Consider the following 25,879-nt stretch of genomic DNA (forward strand, 5'->3'; position numbering starts at 1 on the left):
GAGTTCTAGTCTCCCCCATTAATGGAAACATCCTCTCCACATGTCACTCTATCTAGGCCATGTCTATCCATCCATGTTGTCCCTCCAATTGAGCAACTCAGCTCCCTATCCCATCATTTCCCTGCAAATCTTGTCCCTTCAGGTAATTGTCCAGTCCCCTTTCGAAAGCTAGATTTGAATCTATCTTCACCACCCTCTCAGGCAGGTCATTCGACATTCTGACCACTCGCTGCATAAAACTAAATCTTCTTCACCTCGCCTCTGGTTGTTTTACCGGTTAACTTGAAGCATTGTCCTCCAGTTCTCCTCTGCTAACGCGAAGAATTTCTCCTTATCAACTCTGCCCTGATGCCTCATGATTTCGGAGGCATCTTTCCATTCTCAGCCTTCTCTTCCCCAGGGACCTTTGCCAAGCTACCTGGTCACTGAAGATGTACGAGGCAGGTTTTTTACATGGAGGGTGGTGGGTGCCTGGAACTCGCTGCCGGGGGAGGTAGTGGAAGCAGATACAATAGTGACTTTTAAGGGGCGTCTTGACAAGTACATGGATTGGATGGGAATAGAGGGATACGGTCCCTGGAAGTGTAGGGGGTTTTATTCAGTCGGGCAGCATGGTCAGTGCAGGCTCAGAGGGCCGAAGGGCCTGTTCCTGTGCTGTAATTTTCTTTGTTGTTTGTTCTTTGTTCTTTGAAGATCCCCCCATCCCTGGACACAAGCCAACAGACCTCTGTGGCAACACAGATGCACAGGAGCGCTATAAGTGAATCAGGCGGCCAATGTTTTCAAAGTGCATTGTGTCCTTTACAAAAGGCCAGAATATGGATCACAATTGTATCACTGTGGAGTTCAGCTCCAGCTCCCACTCTACAGAAATTTTGAGCATTAGTAAATAAGTGGCCTAATTCTGAGGGAGGAACTCAACATTTTCTACATTACAGAGAATTCATGCCAAAATCCCTTCAAATCTGTCAATGATTTCTGGTCTTCTCACACATGTTTATGTGTGTGTGTGTGTGGTTCCAGCAGAGTAGTGTTTATAAAGATCTTACTTTCCTCCATTGATGCTGTGAATGTTTCCTCGGACTGGCTCTCGTTCTGAAACCTCACAAGAAGGGAGCATCCGTCTTGCATTCAGCTCAGACACATTGGCACTGTGGCACAGTGGTTAACACTGCTGCCTCACAGTGCTGGGGATCCAGGTTTGAATCCCGGTTTGGGTCACTGTTTGTGTGGACTCTACACGTTCTCCCCGTGTCTGCGTGGGTTTCCTCCGGGTGCTCCAATTTCCTCCCACAGTCCGAAAGACGTGCTGGTTAGGGTGCATTGGCCGTGTTAAATTCTCCCTCAGTGTAACCCGAACAGGCGTCAGAGTGTGGCAAGTAAGGGATTTCCACAACAATTTCATTACAGTGTTAATTGGCCATGGTTGATTGGCCATGCTAATTTGACCCTTAGTGTCAAGGGGATTGGCAGGGTAAATATGTGGGGTTATGGGGATAGGGCCTGGGTGGGATTGTGGTCGGTGCAGACTTGATGGGCCGAATGGCCTCCTTCTGCACTGTGGGGATTGTATGATTAATGCAAGCCTACTTGTGACACTAATAAATAAACTTTAGGAGACCGGGAGCTGACATGGGCAAGTGAACACAAGGTTAATGGGTGAACAGCACTCTGCGCAAACCGGGATATGAATAGCAGAGTTTAGGATGAACTCAACTTGATTGAGGGTAAAACCGAAACATTCTAAAATAATTAAAAATAATATCCATTTCAATTTGTAAGGATTAGTGGTGGAGTGGGCGCTTTGCTGTGTTGCATCCAAACAAAGGTCCCTGCATGAGAACAACAAAAGGAAATCCTATCAGAGCGAAGCATTTCTGTTTGTTCATCGCTCAATGGTGTTAATTTTAGCCTGCCTGTTACATCTGGGTGATTGAACGTTTCAAATGCAAATTAAGTGCTGCGATTCTGTGCATTGCTGATTGGAACAGGGGGGTTGGTGTGTAGCTGAAAGGTCAGTTGCTCAGAGACACACAAAACTAATGAATCAATGCAGGAGCAGCTCAATGAGGCGAAGAGGAGGAAGGTATCGGTGAATGTTCCACGGATAGCACCTCCGGGCAGCTGGCTGATCGTGTGAAAATAATCGACACCTACCAGCTAATTTTATCACACATATAGGAGGCGTGCATGGACAACAAACAGCACAGGAACAGGCCCTTCGGCCCTCCAAGCCTGCACCAATCGCGTTATCCTATCTAGACCAACCGCCTGTATCCCTCTATTCCCCGTTTATTCATGTGTCTATCCAGATAAGTCTGAAATGTCGCTAATGTATCTGCCTCAACCACCTCACTTGGCAGTGCATTCCAGGCTTCCACCGCCCTATGTGTAAAAAAACCTTTCCTACACATCTCCACTGAACCTTTCCCCACTTATCTTGTACTTGTGCCCCCTTGTAATTGTCATTTCTGCCCTGGGAAAAAGCTTCCAACTGTTCACCCTATCTACACCCCTCATAATTTTATAAACTTCTATCCGGTCGCCCCTCAGCCTCCGTCTTTCCAGGGAGAACAATCCCAGTTTATTCAATCTCTCCTCACAGCTAATACATTGATTCCAGTTCTGCCTTCATTCTGGTTTGTTTAGTGCTGTGCATGTACATGTGATACAGGCAGCACAGGGGGCCATTCAGCCCACTTATGCCTCTGCTGTCACTTTGAAAGAGTATGACACCACATCCGTATCCTAAACCTAAATGCAACAAGGAAAATCTCGGCCTTTTGGCTAAGATCAAGGGTGAGATTCTCCGGCCTCCCGTGTTTCCCTCCGGGGGGAGGTGGTGTGTTGTCCGCGAGCAGCGGGATTCTCTGGTCCCGCCGCTGTCAATGGGAATTCCCATTGACGTGACCCCCACACCGGCGGGAAACCTGTGGGCGGGAGTGTGCTGCCGGCAGGACCACCGGCGTGAACGGCCAGAGAATTCCGGACCAAGTGTCAGACCAAGTCCAATATCAGGTGCAATGTCTTTTCCTATCTGCTTGGGACCTTGTATCTCTCTTGTGGGGACCACGAATTGTGAAGTTAGTAAAGTAAAAGCAAAACTTATTTATTCATCACAAGTAGGCTTACATTAACGCTGCAATGAAGTTATTGTGAAAATCCCCTAGTCGCCACACTCCGGCACCTGTTCGGGTACACTGAGGGAGAATTTAGCACGGCCAATGCACTTAACCCATACATCTTTTGGACTGTGGGGGAAACCGAGAGCACCCGGAGGAAACCCACGCAGACATGGGGAGAACGTGCAGACTCCACACAGACAGTGACCCAAGCCGGGAATTGAACCTGGGTCCCTGGGCGCTGTGAGGCAGCAATGCTAACCACTGTGCCACCGCGCCGCCTGTGAATTGGATTGAATTTGAATTTGATAAAGCATGGAGACGGATTAAGGGCTTGCCCTGTCCACTCTCCACACTGGGCTTTGCAACTTTAAGGATGGAGTAAAATTAAATGGCGTCACGTGACTGTGTTTTGTTTGCACTCCCTGGGCAAATATTTCTGCACCTTAGCTGCTGCTCTGACGGTTGCAGGTGGCAGCAATGTAGAACCTGACAAACAAGCGAATGGAAAGTTCCTTAAGGCAAATTGAAACAATGCCTGTCCATTTTGTCGTGCGGTGTAACATATTCAAGTCAATCTGTAGATGGGTTTGTGCATTTTATCATCATCGAGAAAGATATGCAAGCCATCCCACGGGGTAATCATCATCTGACAGGGGCCAGACCCCACCCCATCCATTCCCACCATGAGGACACAGTCAAGGCTTCCTGTGTGGAATGTCTCTGTTGTATTCAGAGGCTTCTGCAGAGTTATTCTGCACATTAGAGCAAACGCAGAGGTAAATACCAAACATATTGACAGTCTGCACCCTTTAACCACTTGTAGATACAAAGTGCTGCCCAGACACAGCAGCAAGCTGGCATTGGCAGTTTAAAGTGTATTTATTAGTGTCACAAATAAGTTGACATTAACACTGCAATGAAGATTCTTAGGGGCAGGATGTACTCACATCTGGAAGAGAATAGGCTTATTAGTGATAGGCAGTATGGTTTTGTGATGGGGAGGTTATGTTTCGCAAACTTGATTCTTTGAGGAAGTGACAAGAAAAATTGACCAGGGCAGGGCAGTGGATGTTGTATACATGGACTTTAATAAAGCCTTCGATAAGGTTCCTCATGGCAGGCTGATACAGAAGGTGAAGTCATATGGGATCTGAGGTGAGCTGGTAAGGTGGATACAAAACTAGCTTGGGCATAGAAAGCAGAGAGTAGCAGTGGAAGGGTATTTTTCTAACCGGAGGTCTGTGACAAGCGGTGTTCCACAAGGATCAGTGCTGGGACCTCTGTTGTTTGTTATATATAAATGATTTAGAGGAAAACGTAGGTGCTAATCCGTCTGACACTAAAGGGCAATTTAGCACGGCCAATCAACCCAACCCGCACATCTTTCAGACTGTGGGAAGAAACTGGAGCACCCGGAGGAAACCCACGCAGACATGAGGAGAACGTGCAGACTCCACACAGACGGTGACCCATGCTGGGAATTGAACCCGGGTCCCTGGTGCTGTGAGGAAGCAGTACTAACCACTGTGCCACCGTGCTGCCCAATATTGTTGAACAAACTCAAACCCTTTTTTCCTTATGATCCGATGCCAAAACATGAGGAACACGGGATAATGTTTCAAGTTTGTGGGCGCACAGAAGGAGGCTATTTGGCCCAACAAGTCAATACTGGCTCCCTGTAGAGCAATCCAAGCTTGAGGAAATTCACTGCTGGGTAAAGCCATGAAGGAAATCAAGAAAGAAAGAAAAGAAAGAACAAAGAAAATTACAACACAGGAACAGGCCCTTCGGCCCTCCAAGCGTGCACCGACCATGCTGCCCGACTGAACTAGAACCCCCTACCCTTCCAGGCTCAATATTCCTCTATTCCCATCCTATTCATGTATTTATCAAGACACCCCTTAAAAGTCACTATCGTATCCGCTTCCACTACCTCCCCCGGCAGCGAGTTCCAGGCACCCATCACCCTTCGTGTAAAAAACTTGCCTCGTACATCTACTTTAAACCTTGCCCCCCGCACCTTAAACCTATACCCCCTAGTAATTGACTCTTCCACCCTGGAAAAAACTTGCCATGATATCTCATGCTGTGAGCTATTGGAAGACAAATTTCCAACAACCATTTTATTGAGTGCTATGAAAAAGTGTTGCTAGGTTAATATGTCAAATTGTAATCAAATGCTCTTTGATGTAATGTTCTTATACATTCTTTCCTTCTGGTGTCCAGGGTTAGCGGGCCAGAGCGGTTGGGAGGGGCTGACAGAGTGAGAGAAACCAGATAGTTCTTTTAAAGAGCCGAATAGGAACAAAGGGCCAAATCGCTTCCTTTTGTGTTATATGATTCTATGGACAGTGCTTATACCAAGTAAACGCTGGGGGAGAGGTGGAATGGGGAAGTGGGGGACAACCGGGCGAAGAGTACCATAACATCATCAAGACTTTTTTTTCAACACTTACCACCTGCAATAGGGCAAGGTAGCCCATACAGACATTATCGAAGTTAACCTTTTCGTTGTGCCATCGCAAGTTGGTATTGTTGAGTAATTCGCAGTCGCTCTTGTTGTTGACTAAGCTGATGGGTAAGGACTCTCCGCTGGTCATATTCTTACACTTGTAGAATTTGCCTGCGAAGAGGTTGACTCCCATGATGCTAAATATTAGCCAGAAGATGAGACAGACGAATAAAACATTCATGATGGATGGGATGGCACCAACCAGTGCGTTGACCACCACCTAAACCAGATCAATTGGGAAAAAGATTAGAAATTTGGAGACTGACAGTGTGCAGAGTGGACGGCACTGCATCCAATTACTAAGTCCCCCTTTGTCATCTGGCAGCAGGTTAAACCCTTTTAGAATTTTCTCAGCTTCTCCTCTCTTCTCCAAAGAAATGAGAGAGGAAGAGGGAATGGGGCAACTGTTGAGAGACAGGACTTGCAAGGTAGGGAGACCCTGGAATCCTGTTTCATCCCATTGGCATTTATCCCGAGTGTAGCCTGGTGTCCGATCACACTGGTTCTCAAACTAGCGGGCGAATGTGCCGCCACTGTCTCAAAGGCAGTGTTAGTCCAAGTCTCAGGAATTGGAAGATGGGGATCCATAGAGTGTCACAGTTCCTGTTGTCCCACAGGCTGATGGAACCAGTGCAGAATGATTCCGTGTCTAATTTCTGACTGGGGCATTTCACGTACTGGTCCTCAAACCCAGAATAACTGGAACTGAGCGCCTCTGATCCTGAGGACAGCATTAGGCTTCCGCAGGAGGCTTTATCCATTGGATATCCCAAATGTTTCCAAAGTAAACTCCTATGGACAGGGCAGTGATGTTGCTTCTGTACAATTCGAAAGCAGCCACCCAATAGAACCTGTTGTTGGTTAATTTTTTGTTAATTCCCCAAATGTTTTATCTGCCAGCCCAGAGGGGTACAACGTAATAAGAGAGCAGGCGACCGTGGACAGTAGCGTAATAGACCATAACGGTTCAGCTCAGGCAACCGAACCATACAACTACGTGAGGCTGGATTTTTACATGCCCATTAACTGTTAAAGAACGTGCAGTGAGGACATTTCACATGCAGTCACATATTGTTATTGCGTTTCCTCGATTCTTCACTGGAGAACAATCACTGTTTGAAAATCCAATTTAAAAGCTTTATTTAAAAAAAAAAGACAAGGTTATCCAGGCATGGAGGGAATGTCAGGGTGGTCAGCATCTGTTAACTGGGTATTTATTTTGGCATCTCAATCTATGGCCGGAATTTTACCGATTCCGGGGCGGGCGAGGCTCGCAGAACGGAATTCTCCGTTGGCCTCGGGCGGGATTTTACGAGCCTCGTCCAAACGAGGTCATAAAATTCCGACAATAATATGTCTCCTATCATTCAGTTGGATGTTTTCAGATGTCCAACTTTGACTGACAGTAATTGCAACATGAAATATTAGAAACCACATTTTCTATCATCCAGATCTTTCTTGTATTGAGGTAGCAACCAGTTTTAAGTTTGTTTATTAGTCACAAGAAGGCTTACATTAACACTGCAATGAAGTTACTGTGAAAATCCCCCAGTCGCCACACTGTTCGGGTACACTGAGGGAGAATTTAGCACGGCCAATCTGCCTAACCAGCACGTCTTTCAGACTGTAGGAGGAAACCCACACAGACACGGGGAGAACGTGCAAACTCCGCACAGACGGCGACCCAAACCGGGAATCAGGTCCCTGGCGCCATGAGGCAGCAGCGCTAACCACTGTGCCACCGTGCCGCCCGAGAATGGGATCTCAAAATTGCATAGCCCAGTTTCGAACTGACCACTTTCCGAAACACTCCCACGTGCGAGCCATCGCGTAAAAACACATTAATCCACTATAAAAGCGAAGGCAATAACACATAACATACAGCACACACCCGTGTAAATGCTGACACTGGTACGTGTACTGCACACCATCACACAGAAACTGCATGCCATCTTCTAACATCTACGGCTCATTGGGCTGAGAGTGCACTGTGTGATCTTAGTAATGGAGGGGGGTTAACACGTTTATGTGCACAATTCCTCTGCCACTGTCCAGAAAAGAAATTAACCCACGCAATTTAACCCATGCGTTTGTTACTAATATCAGACAGCGCAATTCGAACCACCAGATGGCTTCTGCGCTGACCTGAGATGCCAGTCTATTGACTCCATCTCATCATCATTCCCAGATTGCCATCTCCTCCGCTCTGTTGTCCGGACAGTCCGACTAGTTCACAACACACACATGTACGGAACTATGCAGTACCAGATGTGCTGTCAGCTTTCAGCAATGGTGTGGCGTATGTATCAATACACTATTGAGATGCACAGATTTGTATTCAGGTAATGACACCCAACATATTTATTAGTCACATGGTATGAAGAAATGATGGCATTTGTACAGAGTGTAATAATGTGTTATCATCTGCCTTTCACCAAGTCTGGCATAAGTATGTAACGTGAGGAAGCAGTTAAAGTCGCCTTCGACCGTATTAAATTTCCGTGTAACCTGGCAGATCTCATTCATCCCTCCTCCCTCAACAGCTGATGAAATGCCCTTTCGGTTCCTTGCAATAAACTACCCCTTCTCTTCATTTGCACAGAGCATGTACAACTTGCTTCAGAGTGTCACGGGAATGTGTTTTGCAATCTGCACGATTTGTTGCTATTGATCCCCCGGTGCTGGGCCTGTCTCTGTTGTTTGCTATTTGCTACACCCCTGGCTACAGAAACCCAAGCAATCTCTCCTCCACACACCCAGTGGATGAAAATTTCAACAAAATCTCCATGGAGCCTGGATGAAATTCGCAGGAGATTACGCCGATCAGTAAAATAAAGCCAGACGTGTTCATGATTTTTGAAGATGGCTGTTGCTTGGAGGGGGCAAGGACAATAAAGATATTTTCCTCCCAAACTACCCATCTGTTTGGTCTCTAATTTGTACCTGCTGTGCCAGTTTGCAGGGATTCAAGTTGTGTGTATTTTTTTAGGTCGGGTCAGGATTTAGTTTAATCTCGCTTTTGCTTTCTTTTAACTTGTGTGTTTTAAAAAAAGAGGTAGTCAGGCATTATCGCAACATGCCTGGTTTGTGCTTGGAAAATTCCGGCCATTATACTTTATTAACTGCAGATGGGCTTATTGAGTCCAAAGGGTTTGCACTCATTTCCTAAAAATTAACAGGACAGATTTCCCGTTCCAGAGGCTGTTGGATCATCTGGGTATAGGTTACCATCCCTCCAGAAAATGGCCTTGGAGTCTCGAGGAATTGGAGATAATCTCCAGGACACCCAAGCGATAAATCAGAGGGCAATAAGAAATTACAGTTTATAAATCTTTTATCTTTGATCATAAGACCATAAGACACAGGAGCAGAATGAGGCCACTCGGCCCATCGAGTCCGCTCCGCCATGCAATCATGCCTGGTCTTTTTCTCATCCCCATTCTCCTGTCTTTTCCCCATAACCCCAATCCCCTTATTAATCAAGAACCTATCTATCTCTGTCTTAAAGACACTCAATGACCCGGCCTCCGCAGCCTTCTGTGGCAATGAGTTCCACAGATTCACCACTCACTGGCTGAAGAAATTCCTCCTCATCTGTGTTTTAAAGGATCATCCCTTTAGCCTGAGGTTGTGCCCTCTGGTTCTACTTCTTCCTACAAGTGGAAACATCCTCTCCACGTCCACTCTATCCAGGCCTCGCTGTATTCTGTAAGTTTCAATAAGATCCCCCCCTCATCCTTCTAAACTCCAACGAGTACAGACCCAGAGTCCTTAGCCGTTACTCATACGACAAGCTCTTCATTCCAGGGATCATTCTTGTGAACTTCCGCTGGACCCTTTCCAAGGCCAGCACACCCTTCCTTAGATATGGGGCCCAAAACTGAAAAAGTTTTATAGCATTGGCTATTGTGGGGAAAGAAAGTGGCATTTCACTGACTGGCGGAAATCATCCAATTGGCCGATGAAGAGTCTATTTACTTTCACACTGGTTGTGAGAAGGCCAAGCGTCAGGAGCTTGGGTGAGTCAGCAGACCGATGGCGGGAGTGTGGGGGTGGTGCAGTTGGAGGTCACGTGGTGAATAGTCCAGCTATTTGAGTTACAGGGAGCATGAAAATATAAGGTGGGGCGGATGGCATGTTCGCCTTGGGATCTGCTAAACTTTCCTTCGACCTACTTTACCCCTCGGCCAGTCTGAAGTGGGAGACGGGATTCCCATTGACTGCGTATGTGAGTGGATATTCCCGATGTGAATGAGAGTATCAAGGAACCAGCGTTATCAGCCTCTCTATGTCTTGAGTAAGAAATATGGCTTCATTTACAAATCCATGCACAACTCAATAACATGCAACATCAGCCATTTTACCATTAGAGCCTCCATGGTAAGAATGGACTCGGTGTCAGAGGCAGGCCGTCAGATTCAAAGCATCTAGATCAATGTGTCCTGTTCGATTCCAATCCTTCCCCCCCAGCCCAAGATACACTCCAGGGCCTCGCCTGTGTTGCAAACATTCTGACAGACAGAATGCAATGCAGAATGATGTGGTGACCGATTGGGGAAGACTCACTTTGCTGAATGTTTGCTTGGTTGTCAGAATTGTTCATGGGGTTGCCAACTTCCAGGACATTTTTTTTATTCGTTCACGGGATGTGGACGTCGCTGGTTGGGTCAACATTTATTGCCCATGCCTAATTGCCCTTGAACCGAGTGACTTGCTAGGCCATTTCAGAGGGCAGTTGAGAGTCAACCACATTGCTGTGGCTCTGGAGTCACATTTAGGTCAGGAGGGAAGATTTCCTTCCCTAAAGGACAATAGCGAACCAGATGGATTTTTCTGACAATCGACAATGGTTTCACGGTCATGAGTAGATTTTTAATTCCAGATTTTTCATTGAATTCAAATTTCACCATCTGCTGTGGTGGGATTCGAACCCCAGAGGTTCATCCTGGGTCTCTGGATTACTAGTCCAGCGACAATACCACTACGCCACTGCCTCCCCTGGAGTCTTCAGGAATCAAAGATTAATTAATTTCCTGGGAATTCCAGGAGCAAAATTCATAGGGACATTGGAAAGAAAATGGTTTCTTTCTTTGCTTTGAATACTTGTCATTTAGCAGTTGTAAATATATTGGAAACGGCTGTTTGGTTGATATGCCAGTGCTTTCCATTGACATGACAAGACAGGATATCACAAAGAGGGAGGTGTCAGAGGACCACTGGCGGGAGGGTGCGGGGTGGAGCGGGTGCGGTCGAGGTCAGGTGACCATGCGAGGGAAACTCTGGGAATGTTGGCAACCCTAATAAACAGGCCCAAACTAAAATGGCTGCCAGTTACCCATAATGCTTTGATCATCCAACCTGCCAGTGGACACAACAAGATGACTTATTATATATCCCATTTCAAGATGGCATCCAAAACCAAAACAGAACCATTAATTTTATCAAAACGTTAGAAGGAGAAAGAGAATATCAGCAAGATTCCAGAATTACCTGACACTTGGTGCATTCAATGGGTATATAGTAAGTTGCCTTAACCTTTGATCAGAAATGCAACATGCTTGATATTCTGGAATATCGCATGCGCTATACGTGCTATAGAGTATGTTTTTCACTGAGGGAAGGGGGGGGATTGTTCTGACAAAATGGAAGACAATCTCAAGGTGTCAAAAACATGTGAAGACTTTCTCCTCACAATTTTTGGAGCGCAATTGTGTGTGTGTGTATTTTTTTCCTGTTTCTGGAAAATGCTTTTAAGAAAGTTCAACAAAGAAAATGACCAAATGGACAGGTGTGGTGGTTCAGGTTTGCAATCCTGTTCGATTTGAATGCTCCAGAATTTACCTCTTCACAACTGACCTCAGTCCGGAAGTGCCGTGGATTCGCGCTGCTAGTTACTCCCTTCCGGTTATACTGAACTACATAGAATACACGGCAGAGCAACAGGCCATTTGACCTGACCAGCCCACACTGATGTTTACACTGCCCATGAATTAACTCCTTTATCCTCTGTCTCAACTCTGGGAATGGGATTATAATAGATAGGTGCTCGGTGGCCGGTGCAGACATGATGAGTCGAAGGGCCTGTTTCTGTGCTGTAAAACTCGAGGGGTCTGCCTTTCAGCTTATCTTTCTAGTCCCTTTCTCACTCATGCACTTGCAGAGTGAGGCGACTTCTTGCAAGCTATGCCCAGCATACCTTCTAATTCTATCGTTTACTCTCGTTCTCTGCTTCCAAAGCTTCATTCCAACTCAACAACTTATTCTGCGCCCTCTCCTCTCCTTCTCCTCTATGTACGATATGTTTTTATCTGTAACATCTTGCAAGAAGTAATACTTTTCACTGTATCCCAATACATGTGACGATAATGAATGAATCAATCAGTTTCTTTCTGGAAGCATCTAAGCTATTTGTCTCAACCAGTTGCTTTGGTATTGAGTGCCACATTCTCACCACGGTACGGTAGCACAGTGGTTAGCACTGCTGCTTCACAGCTCCAGGGTCCTGGGTTCGATTCCCGGCTCGGGTCACTGTCTGTGTGGAGTTTGCACATTCTCCTCGTGTCTGCGTGGGTTTCCTCCGGGTGCTCCGGTTTCCTCCCACAGTCCAAAGATGTGTGGGTTAGGTTGATGGGCCAGGATAAAAATTGCCCCTTAGAGTCCTGAGATGCGTAGGTTAGAGGGATTAGTGGGTAAAATATGTGGGGGTAGGGCCTGGGTGGGATTGTGGTTGGTGCAGACTCGATGGGCCGAATGGCCTCCTTCTGCACTGTAGGGTTTCTATGATTTGCTCCCTCTTATTTTCCCATTGGATTTATTAGCAATTGTCTTGCATTCATAGAATCATAGAATCCCTACAGTGCAGAAAGAGGCCATCTGGCCCATCGAGTCTGCACCGACCACAATCCCACCCAGGCCCTACCCCCATATCCCTACACATTTACCCGCTAATCCCTCTAACCTACGCATCTCAGGACACTAAGGGACAATTTCAGCATGACCAATCAACCTAACCAGCACATCTTTGGACTGTGGGAGGAAACCGGAGCACCCGGAGGAAACCCACGCAGACACGGGGAGAATGTGCAAACTCCACACAGACAGTGACCCAAGCCAGGAATCGAACCCAGGTCCCTGGAGCTGTGAGGCAGCAGTGCTAACCACTGTGCTACCGCGCCGCCCTCATGGACCCAAAGTGGAAACAATCTATTCATAATATTAAATTGTATGATAAATGAAGCATATTAAGGTCCCTTTTTGTTCTCCTGTGATAAGAACTACCTAAAAATGGTGCCCAATACCTTTCAGATTTCAACATGACTTTAGCTATAGTGCCAAATTTCTGCTTGCACTGGCTATTGTGTTTCAAAGGATCAAACCCAGGACATGGTCCAGTAACGCTGAGGTTAACCAACTGTGCAATAGGGTTGGGGCGTGTCTCCCTTCACATCTCAGTGTTTTTAAACCCAAAGTTTAAATTTTAAAGTTCAAGTTTTAATGTTTTTTCAAAGTTTATTTATTAGTGTCACAAGTAGGTTTACATTAACACTGCAATGAAGTTACTGTGAAAATCCCCTAGTCACCACACTCCGGCGCCTGTTCGGGTACACTGAGGGAGAATTTAGCATGGCCAACGCACCGAACCAGCAGAATGTGGGAGAAACTGGACCCTATTCCTGTAACCCCATATATTTACCCTGCTAATCCCCCTGACACTAATGGACAATTTATCATGGCCAATCTACCTAACCCGCACATCTTTGCAGTGTGGGAGGAAACCGGAGCATTCTTGAAGTAACATGAATCTCTCCGTTTGAGGCTAAACGTTTCAGTGAGAGAGAACTGGTCAGAAAGCATCTGAAGGTATCGTATCCAGATAAATAAATCTTGCGATGTTTTGTCATTAAGCAGATGCATTAACCGGTGGATGCGGCTTTCCACATACTGGCTCGAGAAATGCCTGTCAACATTTGAGATAATGGGACAAAATCAGGCATTTACTGGCAATTCTTTCAAGAGGCTGAATAGATGTTGCAGTTTGGAATTTGATAGTGAGAGCCATTAGAGAGCAGCAAGTTCCAACATCCATCACGTTAAATGCTGTAAAAAGCTTTTCTTAGGCTATGGTGACTACACTTGCCTCTTTAAATGATGCAATAGATTCTGAGTCACATTGCCACCCAATGATCTTTGGTGGAAAATTAGAACATAGAACAGTACAGCACAGGAACAGGCCCTTTGGCCCACGATGTTGTACTGAACATGACGCCAAATTAAGCTAATCCCTTCTGCCTGCCCTTGGTCCATATCCCTCTATTCGTTGCATATTCATGTGCTTATCTAAATGCCCCTTAAATGCCCCTCGTATATTTGCCTCCACCACCACCCCTGGCAGTGCGTTCCAAACACCTACCACTCTCTGTGTAAAAAACCTGCCCCTCACATCTCCTTTGAACTTTCACACTCTCACCTTAAGTGCACACCCCCTAGCATTAGACATTTCAACTCTGGGAAAAAGATTCTGACTGTCAACCCTATTTATGTCTTTCATAATTTTATAGACTTCTATCAGGTCTCCCCTCAGCCTCCGCCGCTCCAGAGAAAACGACCCTAGTTTGTCCAGCCTCTGCTTATAGCTCATACCTGCTAATCCAGGCAGCATTGTGGTAAAGCTCTTCTGCACCCTCTCCAAAGCCTCCACATCCTTCCTGTAATGTGGCGACCAGAATTGAACGCAATACTCTTAAGTGCGGCCTAACCAAAGTTTCATAAAGCTGCAATGTGACATCCTGACTCTTGCACTCAATGTCCAGACCAATAAAGGCAAGCACGCCATACACCTTCTTTACCACCCTATCTACTTGTGTGGCCACTTTCGGGGAGCTACCGACTTAAACCCCAAGGTCCCTTATGTAGTTCTGCATTTGCAGGGATTTAGTGAAAAAGGAAGGGGAGTTGGGGGGCTAGGATTAATTGGATGGCTCTTTTCATAGAGCTGGCAAGGGCATGATGGGCCAAATGGCCTCTTTCTGTGCAATAGAGTTGTGACTGGCACTGTGCACCATGGGATTCTCTGCCTCTGAGAGGATGAACAGGTGAATCAATCCCTTGTGTGGGAAAGTAGCTGAGTGCAGGTCAGGTCACTCACTCCTGACACCCAGCGTAGCAGCAGCATTGTGGGTAAATGCTCATTCTGATACTAAGTCCCAACAAATTCCATTTTTGCGCACGAAGATGTGACTGCAAGGTCACCCACTGCCTTTACAAACAAAGTTTCCACCACTCACTCGATGCATCTGCAAACATGGTATCTCTCGCCAGCTTGGAAGATCAGATGGTGTAAACATGGACTTGCAGAGGTTACCTGCCCATCATCCTCCAAGAGAATGCCTAGCTTTGTAATAGTCTCCTTTGTAAAGGCAGAGGCAGGCAAACAGGATCTCCGCTGGACTGCCTCATTAGTCCTGAGGTGCATAGTCTATTCGATCATGGGATGTGGGCGTCGCTGGCTGGGTCAGTATTTATTGCCCATCCTGAGGGCATTTAAGTCAACCACATTGCTGTGGCTCTGGAGTCAGATGTGGGCCAGACCAGGTAAGGACGGCAGATTTCCTTCCCTAAAGGGCATTAGTGAAGCAGATGGGTTTTTACGACAATTATAATGGTCACCTTTTAATTTTAGATTTTTGGAGTGCAGGTTAGGTGGATTGGCCATGGTAAATTGTCCTTTGGTGGATTAAAGCCAATCTCTTTATCCAAGGGGGGGTATTTTCTGTTCCAGACACCAGCGGGCATTGTCGTGGGCGGACTGGGAAATTTGGAGAGCTGCTGACTTCTAATGGCCCTCCAAATTTTCCCATCCTGCATGAGACGATGCCCGTCGGTGTCGGGAGAGGAAAGTCTCGCCTGAAGTTTTTGGGTCACCTGCCCTAATATCTCCTGATGTAGCCGAGGTGTCAAATTTTGTTTAGGGAGGGGGACTGCTGATTCAGAGGCATCCAGTTATAATCCCAAAAGGTGGTCGCTTCACCCCTTTGCTGAACACTCCTTAAAACCTCCCTCTTAAACCAAGCTTCCGAGGCGCCTACCATCTCCTTTTGTGTCTTGGTGTCAATTATTGGTGGCAAACGCGGTAAGTTTTAATGCATTAAAGGCAAGTTTGTTGCCAGGGTTGCCGGCTCATGATCAAGAGTGGCTGGATATAGCACTTGGGGTGAATGGGATCAAAGGTTTTAGGGGGAAAGCAGGATTAGGCTATTGAGTTGGACGATCAGCCATGATCGTGATGAATGGCGGAGCAGGCTCGAAGGGCCAAATGGCCTCCTCCTGCTTCTATCTTCTATGTTTGTATGGGACCAGGAAGCACCCTCTCCCTAACCTAGTGCTCCTAATTGTACAATCACTACTAACTACTGACGCAGACATCGGCTAAACCAGCTTTGTTTGCAGTCTAACCTGGCACTTATCTGCTTTGCCTGCCTCAACTACCCAGGTGATAACATTATATAAAATCCCCACAGTGCAGAAGGAGGCCATTCGGCCCATCGAGTCTGCACTGACCACAATCCCACCCAGGCCCCATCCCCGTAACCCCACATATTTAAAGTTTATTTATTAATGTCACAAGTAGACTTACATTAACACTGCAATAAAGTTACTGTGAAATTCCCCCAGTCGCCACACTCCGGCACCTGTGCGGGTACACTGAGGGAGAATTTAGCATGGCCAATGCATCTAACCAGTATGTTTTTCGGACTGTGGGTGGAAACCGGAGCACCCGGAGGAAACCCACGCAGACATGGGGAGAATGTGCAGATTCCGCACAGACAGTGAACCAAGTCGAGAATTGAACCCGGGTCCCTGGCGCTGCGAGGCAGCAGTGCTAACCACTGTGCCACCCTAATCTTCCTGACACTGAGGGACAATTTAGCAATCGGAAGCCACTTCTTGGGACGGTGGCACAGTGGTTAGCACTGCTGCCTCACAGCACCAGGGACCCGGATTTGTTTCCTGGCTTGGGTCACTATCTGTGCGGAGTCTGCACGTTCTCCCCGTGTCTGCATGGGTTTCCTCCGGGTGCTCCGGTTTCCTCCCACAGTCCAAAGGTTGTGCTGGTAAGGTGTATATTGGCCATGCTAAATTCTCCTCAGTGTACCCAAACTGGCGCTGGAGTGTGGTGACGAGGGGGTTTTCACAGTAACTTCATTGCAATGTAAGCCTTACATGTGACGAATAAATAAACTTTACTTTACTCTCTCAATTTGTGGACTCAAGCCATCCATAGAAAAATGTCGACCTGAAGCTATCAAAGTGGGAAAACCTTAACCTGTCCACATTTTGGAATATCATCAGCCATTCCTGAGAAGGTCAGCGAGGTAACATGGTTCAATGTGAGGAACAAAATGAGTCTGAGATGTGCAGGATTGAGTTTGCAGAAGACAGTTAGTGAGGAATGACAGATTTCCTATAATCAGCAAAGTTCCAATGAGGTGAGGTGGAAACCCGCCCGGTTAATGTCAGATCAATTCAGCTTTGAACTCTCTGCAACAGAGGAACAAAGAATAAGCTTAAACAGCAACACAAAATCTGCCATCTAATGGCAAAGTTAGCTTTAAGCTGGGTGTTTCTTAGGGATTCAGTGCTCCCAGGTACAAATTTATCCCCTCCCCTCGCTCCTAAATCTCAGCAGGAAGTTGCCCACTTATTTGGGGGAAACCCATAATAAACACCCACCTTTTTGTTACTGGCTGCCCAATACCATCGCCCAGTAACAGAAAGGTCACTCCAAATCAATAGATAGACAGGAAAGTGGGGGGGAAGGGTTATGTCACAAACACCCTACCGCTACAAGGATATTGGGTTTTGGCATGAGGTGACCAAACCAGGCCTGCTAAAGGGTTAAGCGACTCGACATACAATTGCATCCATTTTGTCGGAGGATGAATAATATGTAGGGGCACGGTTTTGCCCCCCATGCATCAACCACATGACACTGGGCCTTCTTTCTTTCCATCTTACCCTCATCCCTTCAAATCGTGACAAGGCTCTTAATGGTCTCAAAGCTCTGAGTGTCCGAAGGGATTTTATTGCGGCTAGTTCAGCGTATCCCAAGGCATTAGCCGTTAGGCTGACTACAGAGACCTACATAGAAACACAAAAAAAGACGAGAAGCCATTCCATTATCAAACATCCTACCAGTCCGATAGGACACTGAGTGGAGAGCGGCTGTGTCCACCTGTTGGGAAGGCCACTTCCCACCTGAAAAGAAAGTTGGATTGGTTCCTGCTGAGAGAAAAGCATCAAGGTTTTTTTTCCCCAATCTCGGTCAGTTGTTTGACTACCTGCAGAGAGAAAGTGCTGTTTTAACAAAGGCGCCAATGAAATCCCAACCAAAGGTCTATACATGTTGTTCCAACTGCGTGAGAGCTCAAAATCTCTGATAATGTGCAAATTCTTTTGATATTCTTTGAATTCTTCTCAAGAGGATCTAGGGATGGACATTGAATGCTGGCCAGCCAGCGACACCTATGTCCCACGAATGAATATAATTCTTTTGATAGGCTAGATTTGGAGAATCTGGGCAAGATTCTTGGGCCTCCTCTCAGCGTTTCTCTCATCGGTGCGTTCTCCCCTGGTGGCAGGATCTTCTGATCCCGCTGCTGTCAATGGGATTTCCCATTACGCCATCCTGGGCTCCCGGGAAACCCACAGCAAGGGATAATGTGCCGGCAAGACACAGAATCCCGCCGACGTGGATGGCCGGAGAATTCCAGCCTCTGTCCCCACCCTCCCCGAAGGAATGTTCAGTAAAGAAAGGTCACAGGTCTAAGATAAATGGCAAAAGAATGAGAGGGGAGATGAGTGCCACCATGTAGAGGGGTTCAGGTGAATCCAGGCTCAGGGATCCTGGTGGGACCGGGGGCTGGTGGAGCAGGAGTGGGTTGAGAGGGGTCATGGGCAGATCTAAGCGGTCAGGGGGTGTGGATTAAAGAAGGGATGATCTTGGAGGTGGGGTGCGGCGGGGCGAAAGGGGGATGGTTGGGGGATGCATGGGTGCCTCTAATGGGCCCAGGGGCACCCCCTTGCCTGACACTAGCCCATGCCGCCAAAGCTGCCAGGCTTCTCACCTGAAGGTAAGGCACCCCCAGCAGCGGCAAGACAAGGTCCGTAAGTAGCCACACATTAGCTGGTTAGAGGCATCAATAGGCCCAAAGGTGGACAGGGTACCCAATGCCTCCAGCCCCTTGTGACTGAAGCAGATGTTGGTACAAGTTAAAATGTCTTGGCCTCATTGAGTGGTCTTTTAAAACCAGGTGGATTAATATTGAAAAATCCTTCTGGCAAACCAAAATCAAAATCAAATTGAACTGTGTCAACATAAAACAAGCTGCAAATCCATCGACCGGTTATAAAAACACTCCTCTCCATTCTGGAAAGGTAACTGGAAATTGCATTTGATGGACGTATCTATATAGAGTTGGGCCTAATTTAGTTATGGCTTTTCAAAGGTCTTTTAGATCCTTTATATTTACAGTGCAACATGTAACAGACAGAAGTTAGGACTCCATCTGGCTTTGAGCATGCGTGAAGCAACATTTCTGAGCGGAAATATTCCCCCAAAAACCGTACAGATAAGAGGAAGACCACGTGAGTGCAGATGTGAATGTTTCTGTGCCTTCCACCAAGTGTTAGTATTTGTGCAGGCATTGCTGTTAGCATGGTGCCATAGCTACATAGACAGTTGCCCTTACCCTCATGCCTTCAAATCTGGACAAGGCTCGAAGTGGCCTCAGTGCCCTCAGCGTCCTGAGAGATTTCATGGCAACAAACTGGTCGTAACCAAGAGTCTTTGTCAAAAGGCAAAGAACAGAAATCTGTGCAGATTGAACGGAACGGAATTGAATGGTTATCTAGGTACTGCTGTTTCAAACTGTTAGGAAAAGGTGGAGTTATAATCACGGTCACATTGCAGCATTTAACAATCAGAGCTTCTGGGTTCATCGCTAAAGTAGAAACTATCTATGCCTTGTGGATGGGGAGCCCTTTAAAAAAATATATTGGGTCACCGACAACAGAATGTTAAGGCCAGGTCATCTCACCTTTGGAAGTTAATTGCCCACTTGTTTCTTATTTTGTCAAGAGCCACTTTACCAAATGGGTGCAAACACAAAGGCTCGACTCCCCCATATGGTCTTGGTTCTCGAGCCATTTCTTCTCCCCTTTGAAAATCCGTTGCCTCCAGTGCCATCCGGAGCTGGAATTCAGCCTCGTCCCAACTTGCTCTCCTCCGAGAGAAAGGAAGGAACTGGGGATGGGGTGTGCCGAATTACCTTAGCGTTCGGATGTCACGAGTGAGAAGGGTTGAAATGAAGGTCTCATTGTTTGGAGTAACTCCTGACTCATCCTTACCCGGACCCTGTGATTTGGGACCGTTCCTTATAGTGGCCCCTTGATCGAGTCGTCGCCATGGTTCTGACCCTTGATTAAAAAGTTGATAAGCGACACAGGCCAATCTCAACTATCTAACTCCATCCAGAACCCAGTGATGACAATATTCCTTTCACAGGGTACGGAAACCTTGCATTGATGCAGTTCAGGACATTCCAAAGTGCTTTACAGCCAATCAATTGTTTCAGAAGTGTAGTTATCGTCGACAGAAATGTGGCTGCAAATTTGTGAACAGCAATGTGCCGCAAACAGCCGTGAGATCCTGGGCAGAAGAAGCCTGTTTTTATTGACATTGGTTGAGGACACCAGGGAGGACATTCCGCATTTTCAAGGTGCTGGGGAGTGTTTCCATATCCACTTGGCAGGAAGAGGAAGGGCCTGGATTTAATTACTTCATCAAGAGAGAGCATGTCCAACCTCACCCTCGGCATCAGCCCAGATTCTATGGTCAAATCCATGGAGTGGGGCTCAAAATCGCAAATGTGCGGACTTTATTGGCAACCCGCAAGTTGCTGTGGCACTGAGCTTTTGGTCAAATGGTTTGCCGTGATCCCTTTTCATGTCCAGCTCAGCTGTGGTAACACGAGATCTTTGTCTCCCTCTCAGATCTCTGTTCCGACCAGGACACAGGTCATGATGGAGCCTCAAAATAAATCAAACACAGAATCATAGAATCCCTACAGTGCAGAAGGAGGCCATTCGGCCCATCGTGTCTGCACCGATCACAATCCCACCCAGGCCCTATCCCCGTAACACCACATATTTACCCTGTTAATCCCCTGACACTAGGGGCAATTTAGCATGGCCAATCCACCTAACCCACACATCTTTGGAGTGTGGGAGGAAACCAGAGCACCCAGAGGAAACCCACGAAGACATGGGGAGGACATGCAAACTCCACACAGACAGTGACCCAAGGCCGGAATTGAACCTGGGTCCCTGGTGCTGTGAGGCAGCAGTGCTAACCACTGTGCCATCGTGCCGCCCTTGGATTTGTAGAATCATAGAATCCTGCAGTGCAGAAGGAGGCCATTCAGCCCATCGAGTCTGCACTGACCATCAATCCCAACCAGACCCCATCCCCATAACCCCATGCATTTACCCTAGCTAGTCCCCTTAACACTCAGGGTCAATTTAGCATGGCCAATCCACCTAACCCGCGCATCTTCGGACTGTGGGAGGAAACCGGAGCACCCGGAGGAAACCCATGCAGATATGGGGAGAACGTGCAAACTCCACACAGACAGTGACCCAAGCCGGGAATCGAACCCAAGTCCCTGGCGCTGTGAGGCAGCAGCGCTAACCGCTGTGCCAGCGTGCCGCCCTTGGATTTATTGAAGAAAACAATCATTTTAAGCAAAACTCAAAGTAAATTTGAAGTGTTTCCTTTGGTGCTTTTGGGTGGGATGGTTCTTTTGGGGTTGGATTCCTAAACCTAGCTGGCGGGATTAGCTGACATATCGTCGCTGGGTGAATTACCCGGGTGCTCGGTTAGGCTGCTAGGTGGAGCACTTGACCGCGATTTGCAAAGACTGTCCACCCTCCTCAGTTGCTGCAAGCTGAACAACATGTCTTCTGGGAGTGCCGGCTTTCCATTGTTGTCACAGTTAGTCACAGGTTTGTTGGATTCTGTAACTAAGCAACGGCGGTCGTCTGGGATTCAGAGATAATAACCTGAGCAGCGTGGTTTAAGAAAGCTGTGCTGATGGTGATGGGGAGGGGGGCTGAAGGAAACTCACTTGGAAGGAGGAGCGTGCGCTGAGATGGAAAATGACAAAACAGAGGGACCAGGCCGAAGCCTGCTGGGTACAAAATAGGTACAAGGGAGGGGCTGGGGCCAAAATTAAATCAAACCACTCAGGTTAGAGTTCAAATTGTGCCAATTCACTCCTTCAAAAAGGTTAAAGGTCAATACTGAGGCACAACTCATGCAGGCATGTCAAAACTTTACCCAGGACTCCATAAAGTAGCACATGCATTGGCAGTAATGTTAAAATGTGTACAATATTGGTGTGCACCTTCATTAAACCTGGAGTTGAGGCACAGTAGCGATGTAGTAACAGTCTTTATCAAACTATTCTGAATCAATTTAACTTTCACCCAATAGTTCACAGAGGCAGCTGGGATACCATTTGCACAGAGCATTCGGCTAACTGGGGGCCATCCATAATGCCCCATTCATCCTGGCCAATGACAACCATATGTGCCCTGTTTGAGAGCAGATTTCCACTCCATCTGACGAAGGAGCAGCGCTCCAAAAGCTAATGGTATTTGCTACCAAATAAACCTGTTGGACTTTAACCTGGTGTTGTTAAAACTCTTACTGTGTTTACCCAAGGGTAAGGTGGCACAGTGGTTAGCACTGCTGCCTCACAGTGCCAGGGGCCCAGGTTCGATTCCCGGCTCGGGTCACTGTCTGTGTGGAGTCTACGTGTTCTCCCCATGCCTGCGTGGATTTCCTCCGGGTGCTCCGGTTTCCTCCCATCGCCCAAAGATATGTGGGTTAGATTGATTGGCCGTGGTAAATTGCCCCTTAGTGTCCAGGATGTGTGGATTAGGGGGATTAGCACGGTTATGGGGATAGGTGCTGGGAGGGACTGTTGTCGGTGCAGGCCGAATGGCCTCTTTCTGCACTGTAGGGATCCTATGTTTCTATGAATGACAGTGAAGTCTGGATGATCTGTGTGGCATTCTGCACAATGCCCATCTTAGTTGTTTCCTGACGATGCTTTGCAACCTCACTCGGGAATAATTTTCTCAAGGTTATGCTCGCCATCTGAACCGGTTGCTTACACTTCTATTTTCAGGTTTTAATTTTATGCGGTGAGGGCTTGTGGCACAGTGGATAGTGTCCCTGACTCTGAGCCAGAAGCTGAGGGTTTGAGTCCCATCCCAGGACTTGATGGTCAAGGAAGGTGCGTTCATAATGCGGTCAAACAGGCTGAGAGTCAATAGTCCCAAAGCCAATAATAGGCAGTACGAGAGGGAGAGATTGGCTAGTCAACCATGCAATGGGAAGAAAGTGGGGGCTCTCTCCATAGCTCAAGAGCACAACTTGTGTGTAGAGATGTATGTTGCCACAGCAACTGAGACAACTTGGAGGCCCACTTGGTTGGATGGCGTGTGTGAACAAGGTTGGTGCCTTCTGACCATGTGAAAAATGTAGGACCCTTTAAGAGTGAATTGAAAACAAGTGATGCTCACTGAAGCTTGGACTTAGCAGTGAGGTTTTTCCCTAGTTGGGTTTCTCTTCTGGATGGGGAGGGAATCCAGAAGGAAAAAGTGGAAACCAGTGTATGCACTGAGGTATAGTGGCCGGAATTCTCTGATCTCGCACACCCTGCCGCTGCTGCCAGCGAGAATGGAGAATGTGGCACTCAGCCAAATCTCCATTCACGGCAGCGAGACTGGAGAATCCCAGCCACAGGCGAGTTCGGAGAATTCATAGAATCATTACAGGACAGAAGAGACCATTCAGCCCATTGAGTCTGCATTGACTCTCTGAGAGAGTATCTTCCCCAGGTCTCTCCCCCCTGCCCTATCCCCGTGACCCTGGCTAAACAATCTAACCTGCACATTTAGGGACACTAAGGAGCAATTTTTGCCATGGCCAATCCACCTAACTGACACATGACTGGAGTGTGGGAAGAAGCAGAGGCGGCAGAAGAGCATTCTGGGAGAAGTCGACTCAGTAACCATGACGTTACAGTGGGTAGCAGAAGGACCCCTTCAGTGACAAACAGGAGGAAGAGCATCCAGCAGAGACCGCAGAGGATCATTCTGGGAGAAGTCAACTCAAAAATTACAAACATTAAGAGAGGCAGAGGCAGGGTGGATAGTCAGAGGCTTTTTCCCAGGGTGGAAGTGACAATTACAAGGGGGCACAGGTTCAAGGTGAGAGGGGGAAAGTTTAAGGGAGACGTGCAGGGGGAAGTTTTTCACACAGAGAGTGGTGGGTGCCTGGAACGCGCTGCCAGAGGAGGTGGTGGAAGCAGGCACATTAACAACATTTAAGAGGCATCTGGATGGGTGCATGAATAGGGAGGGAATAGAGGGATACGGACCGAGTAAGGACAGAAGGTTTTTTTTTGTGGTTTAGTTGGGGCATCATGATCAGCACAGGCTTGGAGGGCCGAAGGGCCTGTTCCTGTACTGTACTTTTCTCTGTTCTTTGAAACCAGAACTCCCAGAGGAAACCCACGTCACAATAAAAACAGTTGTGAATCTAGGCATGTCTTCAGCTGTCTATCTGGGTAAATGGATATTCACTTGTGTAAGAGCCAGAGCAGAGGTCTCAATTGCCATTCTGGCTGTGATGGGCACGGGAGCTGCCTCCTTGAGGATTGCAATGCTGTGGACCTGCCTTGGGGTTGAGAACTGAAGGCGAAGATTCCTACGTCTCCAGGATCTGGCTATTTCCTGCTGTCAGGTGCCTATGCCAAAGTGTTGCTAGTTTACCCAGCGCAGATGAGGCCGACCCAGCAATCGATTTAAAGTTTATTTATTAGTGTTACAAGTAAGGCTTACATTAACACTGCAATGAAGTTACTGTGAAAATCCCCTCGTCGCCACACTCTGGCGCCTGTTCGGGTAACACTGAGGGAGAATTTAGCATGGTCAATACACCTAGCCGGCACGTCTTTCAGACTGTGGGAGGAAACCGGAGCACCCGGAGGAAACCCACGCAGACACGGGGAGAACGTGCAGACTCTGCACAGAGGGTGACCCAAGCCAGGAATCGAACCCGGGTCCCTGGCGCTGTGAGACCCACTTCTTATGACAATAACTCTTCGCTGACAGACAGCATCGCGGGATTTACAATACAGCGAGCTGTCCTTGCGCTAATAAGGAAAAAGTGCCATCCTAATGATCAGACCCATCTGCACATTGTATTCTGTACCTCACACCTCGGTGCGTTAAAATCAAGAGTTAATTATAGTCCCACTTCAGCGCTGTTCACAGCGACACAACTCTCTGTCTCTCTCTCTCTTGCCAATTCATTACACGGTTGCATTGGGATCATGGAATTTGGTGTGAACAGACATTTGTAATCGCTGAGATGGAAAGGCGAGGAAATTCGATCTGTTCAAAGCACTCCCCTTCGTGTCAACAACAGTTCTAAATATATTTGTTTACGAAAGCGGACCTTGAAATCATCTCCCCTGGCATTTTGTGCTTGTTTCACACCAACGTGGACCGCCCTGATTGGTGAAACTGTGAGGAATGTGCAGAGCTCTGGGAAAAGAGGGAATAATTGGACATCTCCATTGCATGGGGACAATGGACTGAATATCCTCCTTCCGGGACCATGGAAGAGAATCACTACAGAGCAGCAAGAGGCCCTTTGGCCCATCGAGCCTGCACCAACTCTCTGAAAGAGCATCCTTATCCATCAAGCAAACCAGCCTCCCATCCATTGACTCTGTCTACACTTCCCGCTGCCTCGGCAAAGCAGCCAGCATGATCACGCATTCTCTCTTCCACCTTCTTATAAAATTATGAAAGGCATGGATAGGGTGAACGGTGGGAAGCTTTTCCCCGGGTCGGTGGTGACGTTCACGAGGGGTCATAGGTTCAAGGTGAAGGGAGGGAGGTTTAACACAGATATCAGAAGGACATATTTCACACAGAGGGTGGTGGGGGCCTGGAATGTGTTGCCGGGCAAGGTGGTGGAGGCGGACACACTGGGAACGTTTAAGACTTATCTAGACAGCTATATGAACGGAGTGGGAATGGAGGGATACAAAAGAGTGGTCTAGTTTGGACCAGGGAGCGGCGCGGGCTAATTGTTCCTTGT

The 25,879-nt window shown here is 47.4% G+C and overlaps 1 protein-coding gene across 1 annotated transcript in view; it reads right to left on the reverse strand.

Moving 5' to 3' along the window:
• Nucleotides 1-25,879, reverse strand: part of scn5lab (sodium channel, voltage gated, type V-like, alpha b) — a 197,793-nt gene that overhangs the window by 23,657 nt on the left and 148,257 nt on the right. The window contains exons 19-20 of the mRNA XM_078231635.1: nucleotides 17,653-17,775; nucleotides 5,582-5,857 (exon numbers count right to left, since the gene is read on the reverse strand). Coding sequence (XP_078087761.1) covers nucleotides 5,582-5,857; nucleotides 17,653-17,775 — 399 coding nt within the window. The remainder of the gene's footprint in view (nucleotides 1-5,581; nucleotides 5,858-17,652; nucleotides 17,776-25,879) is intronic.

Source organism: Mustelus asterias, chromosome 2, assembly GCF_964213995.1.
Source record: "Mustelus asterias chromosome 2, sMusAst1.hap1.1, whole genome shotgun sequence".
NCBI lineage: Eukaryota > Metazoa > Chordata > Chondrichthyes > Carcharhiniformes > Triakidae > Mustelus > Mustelus asterias.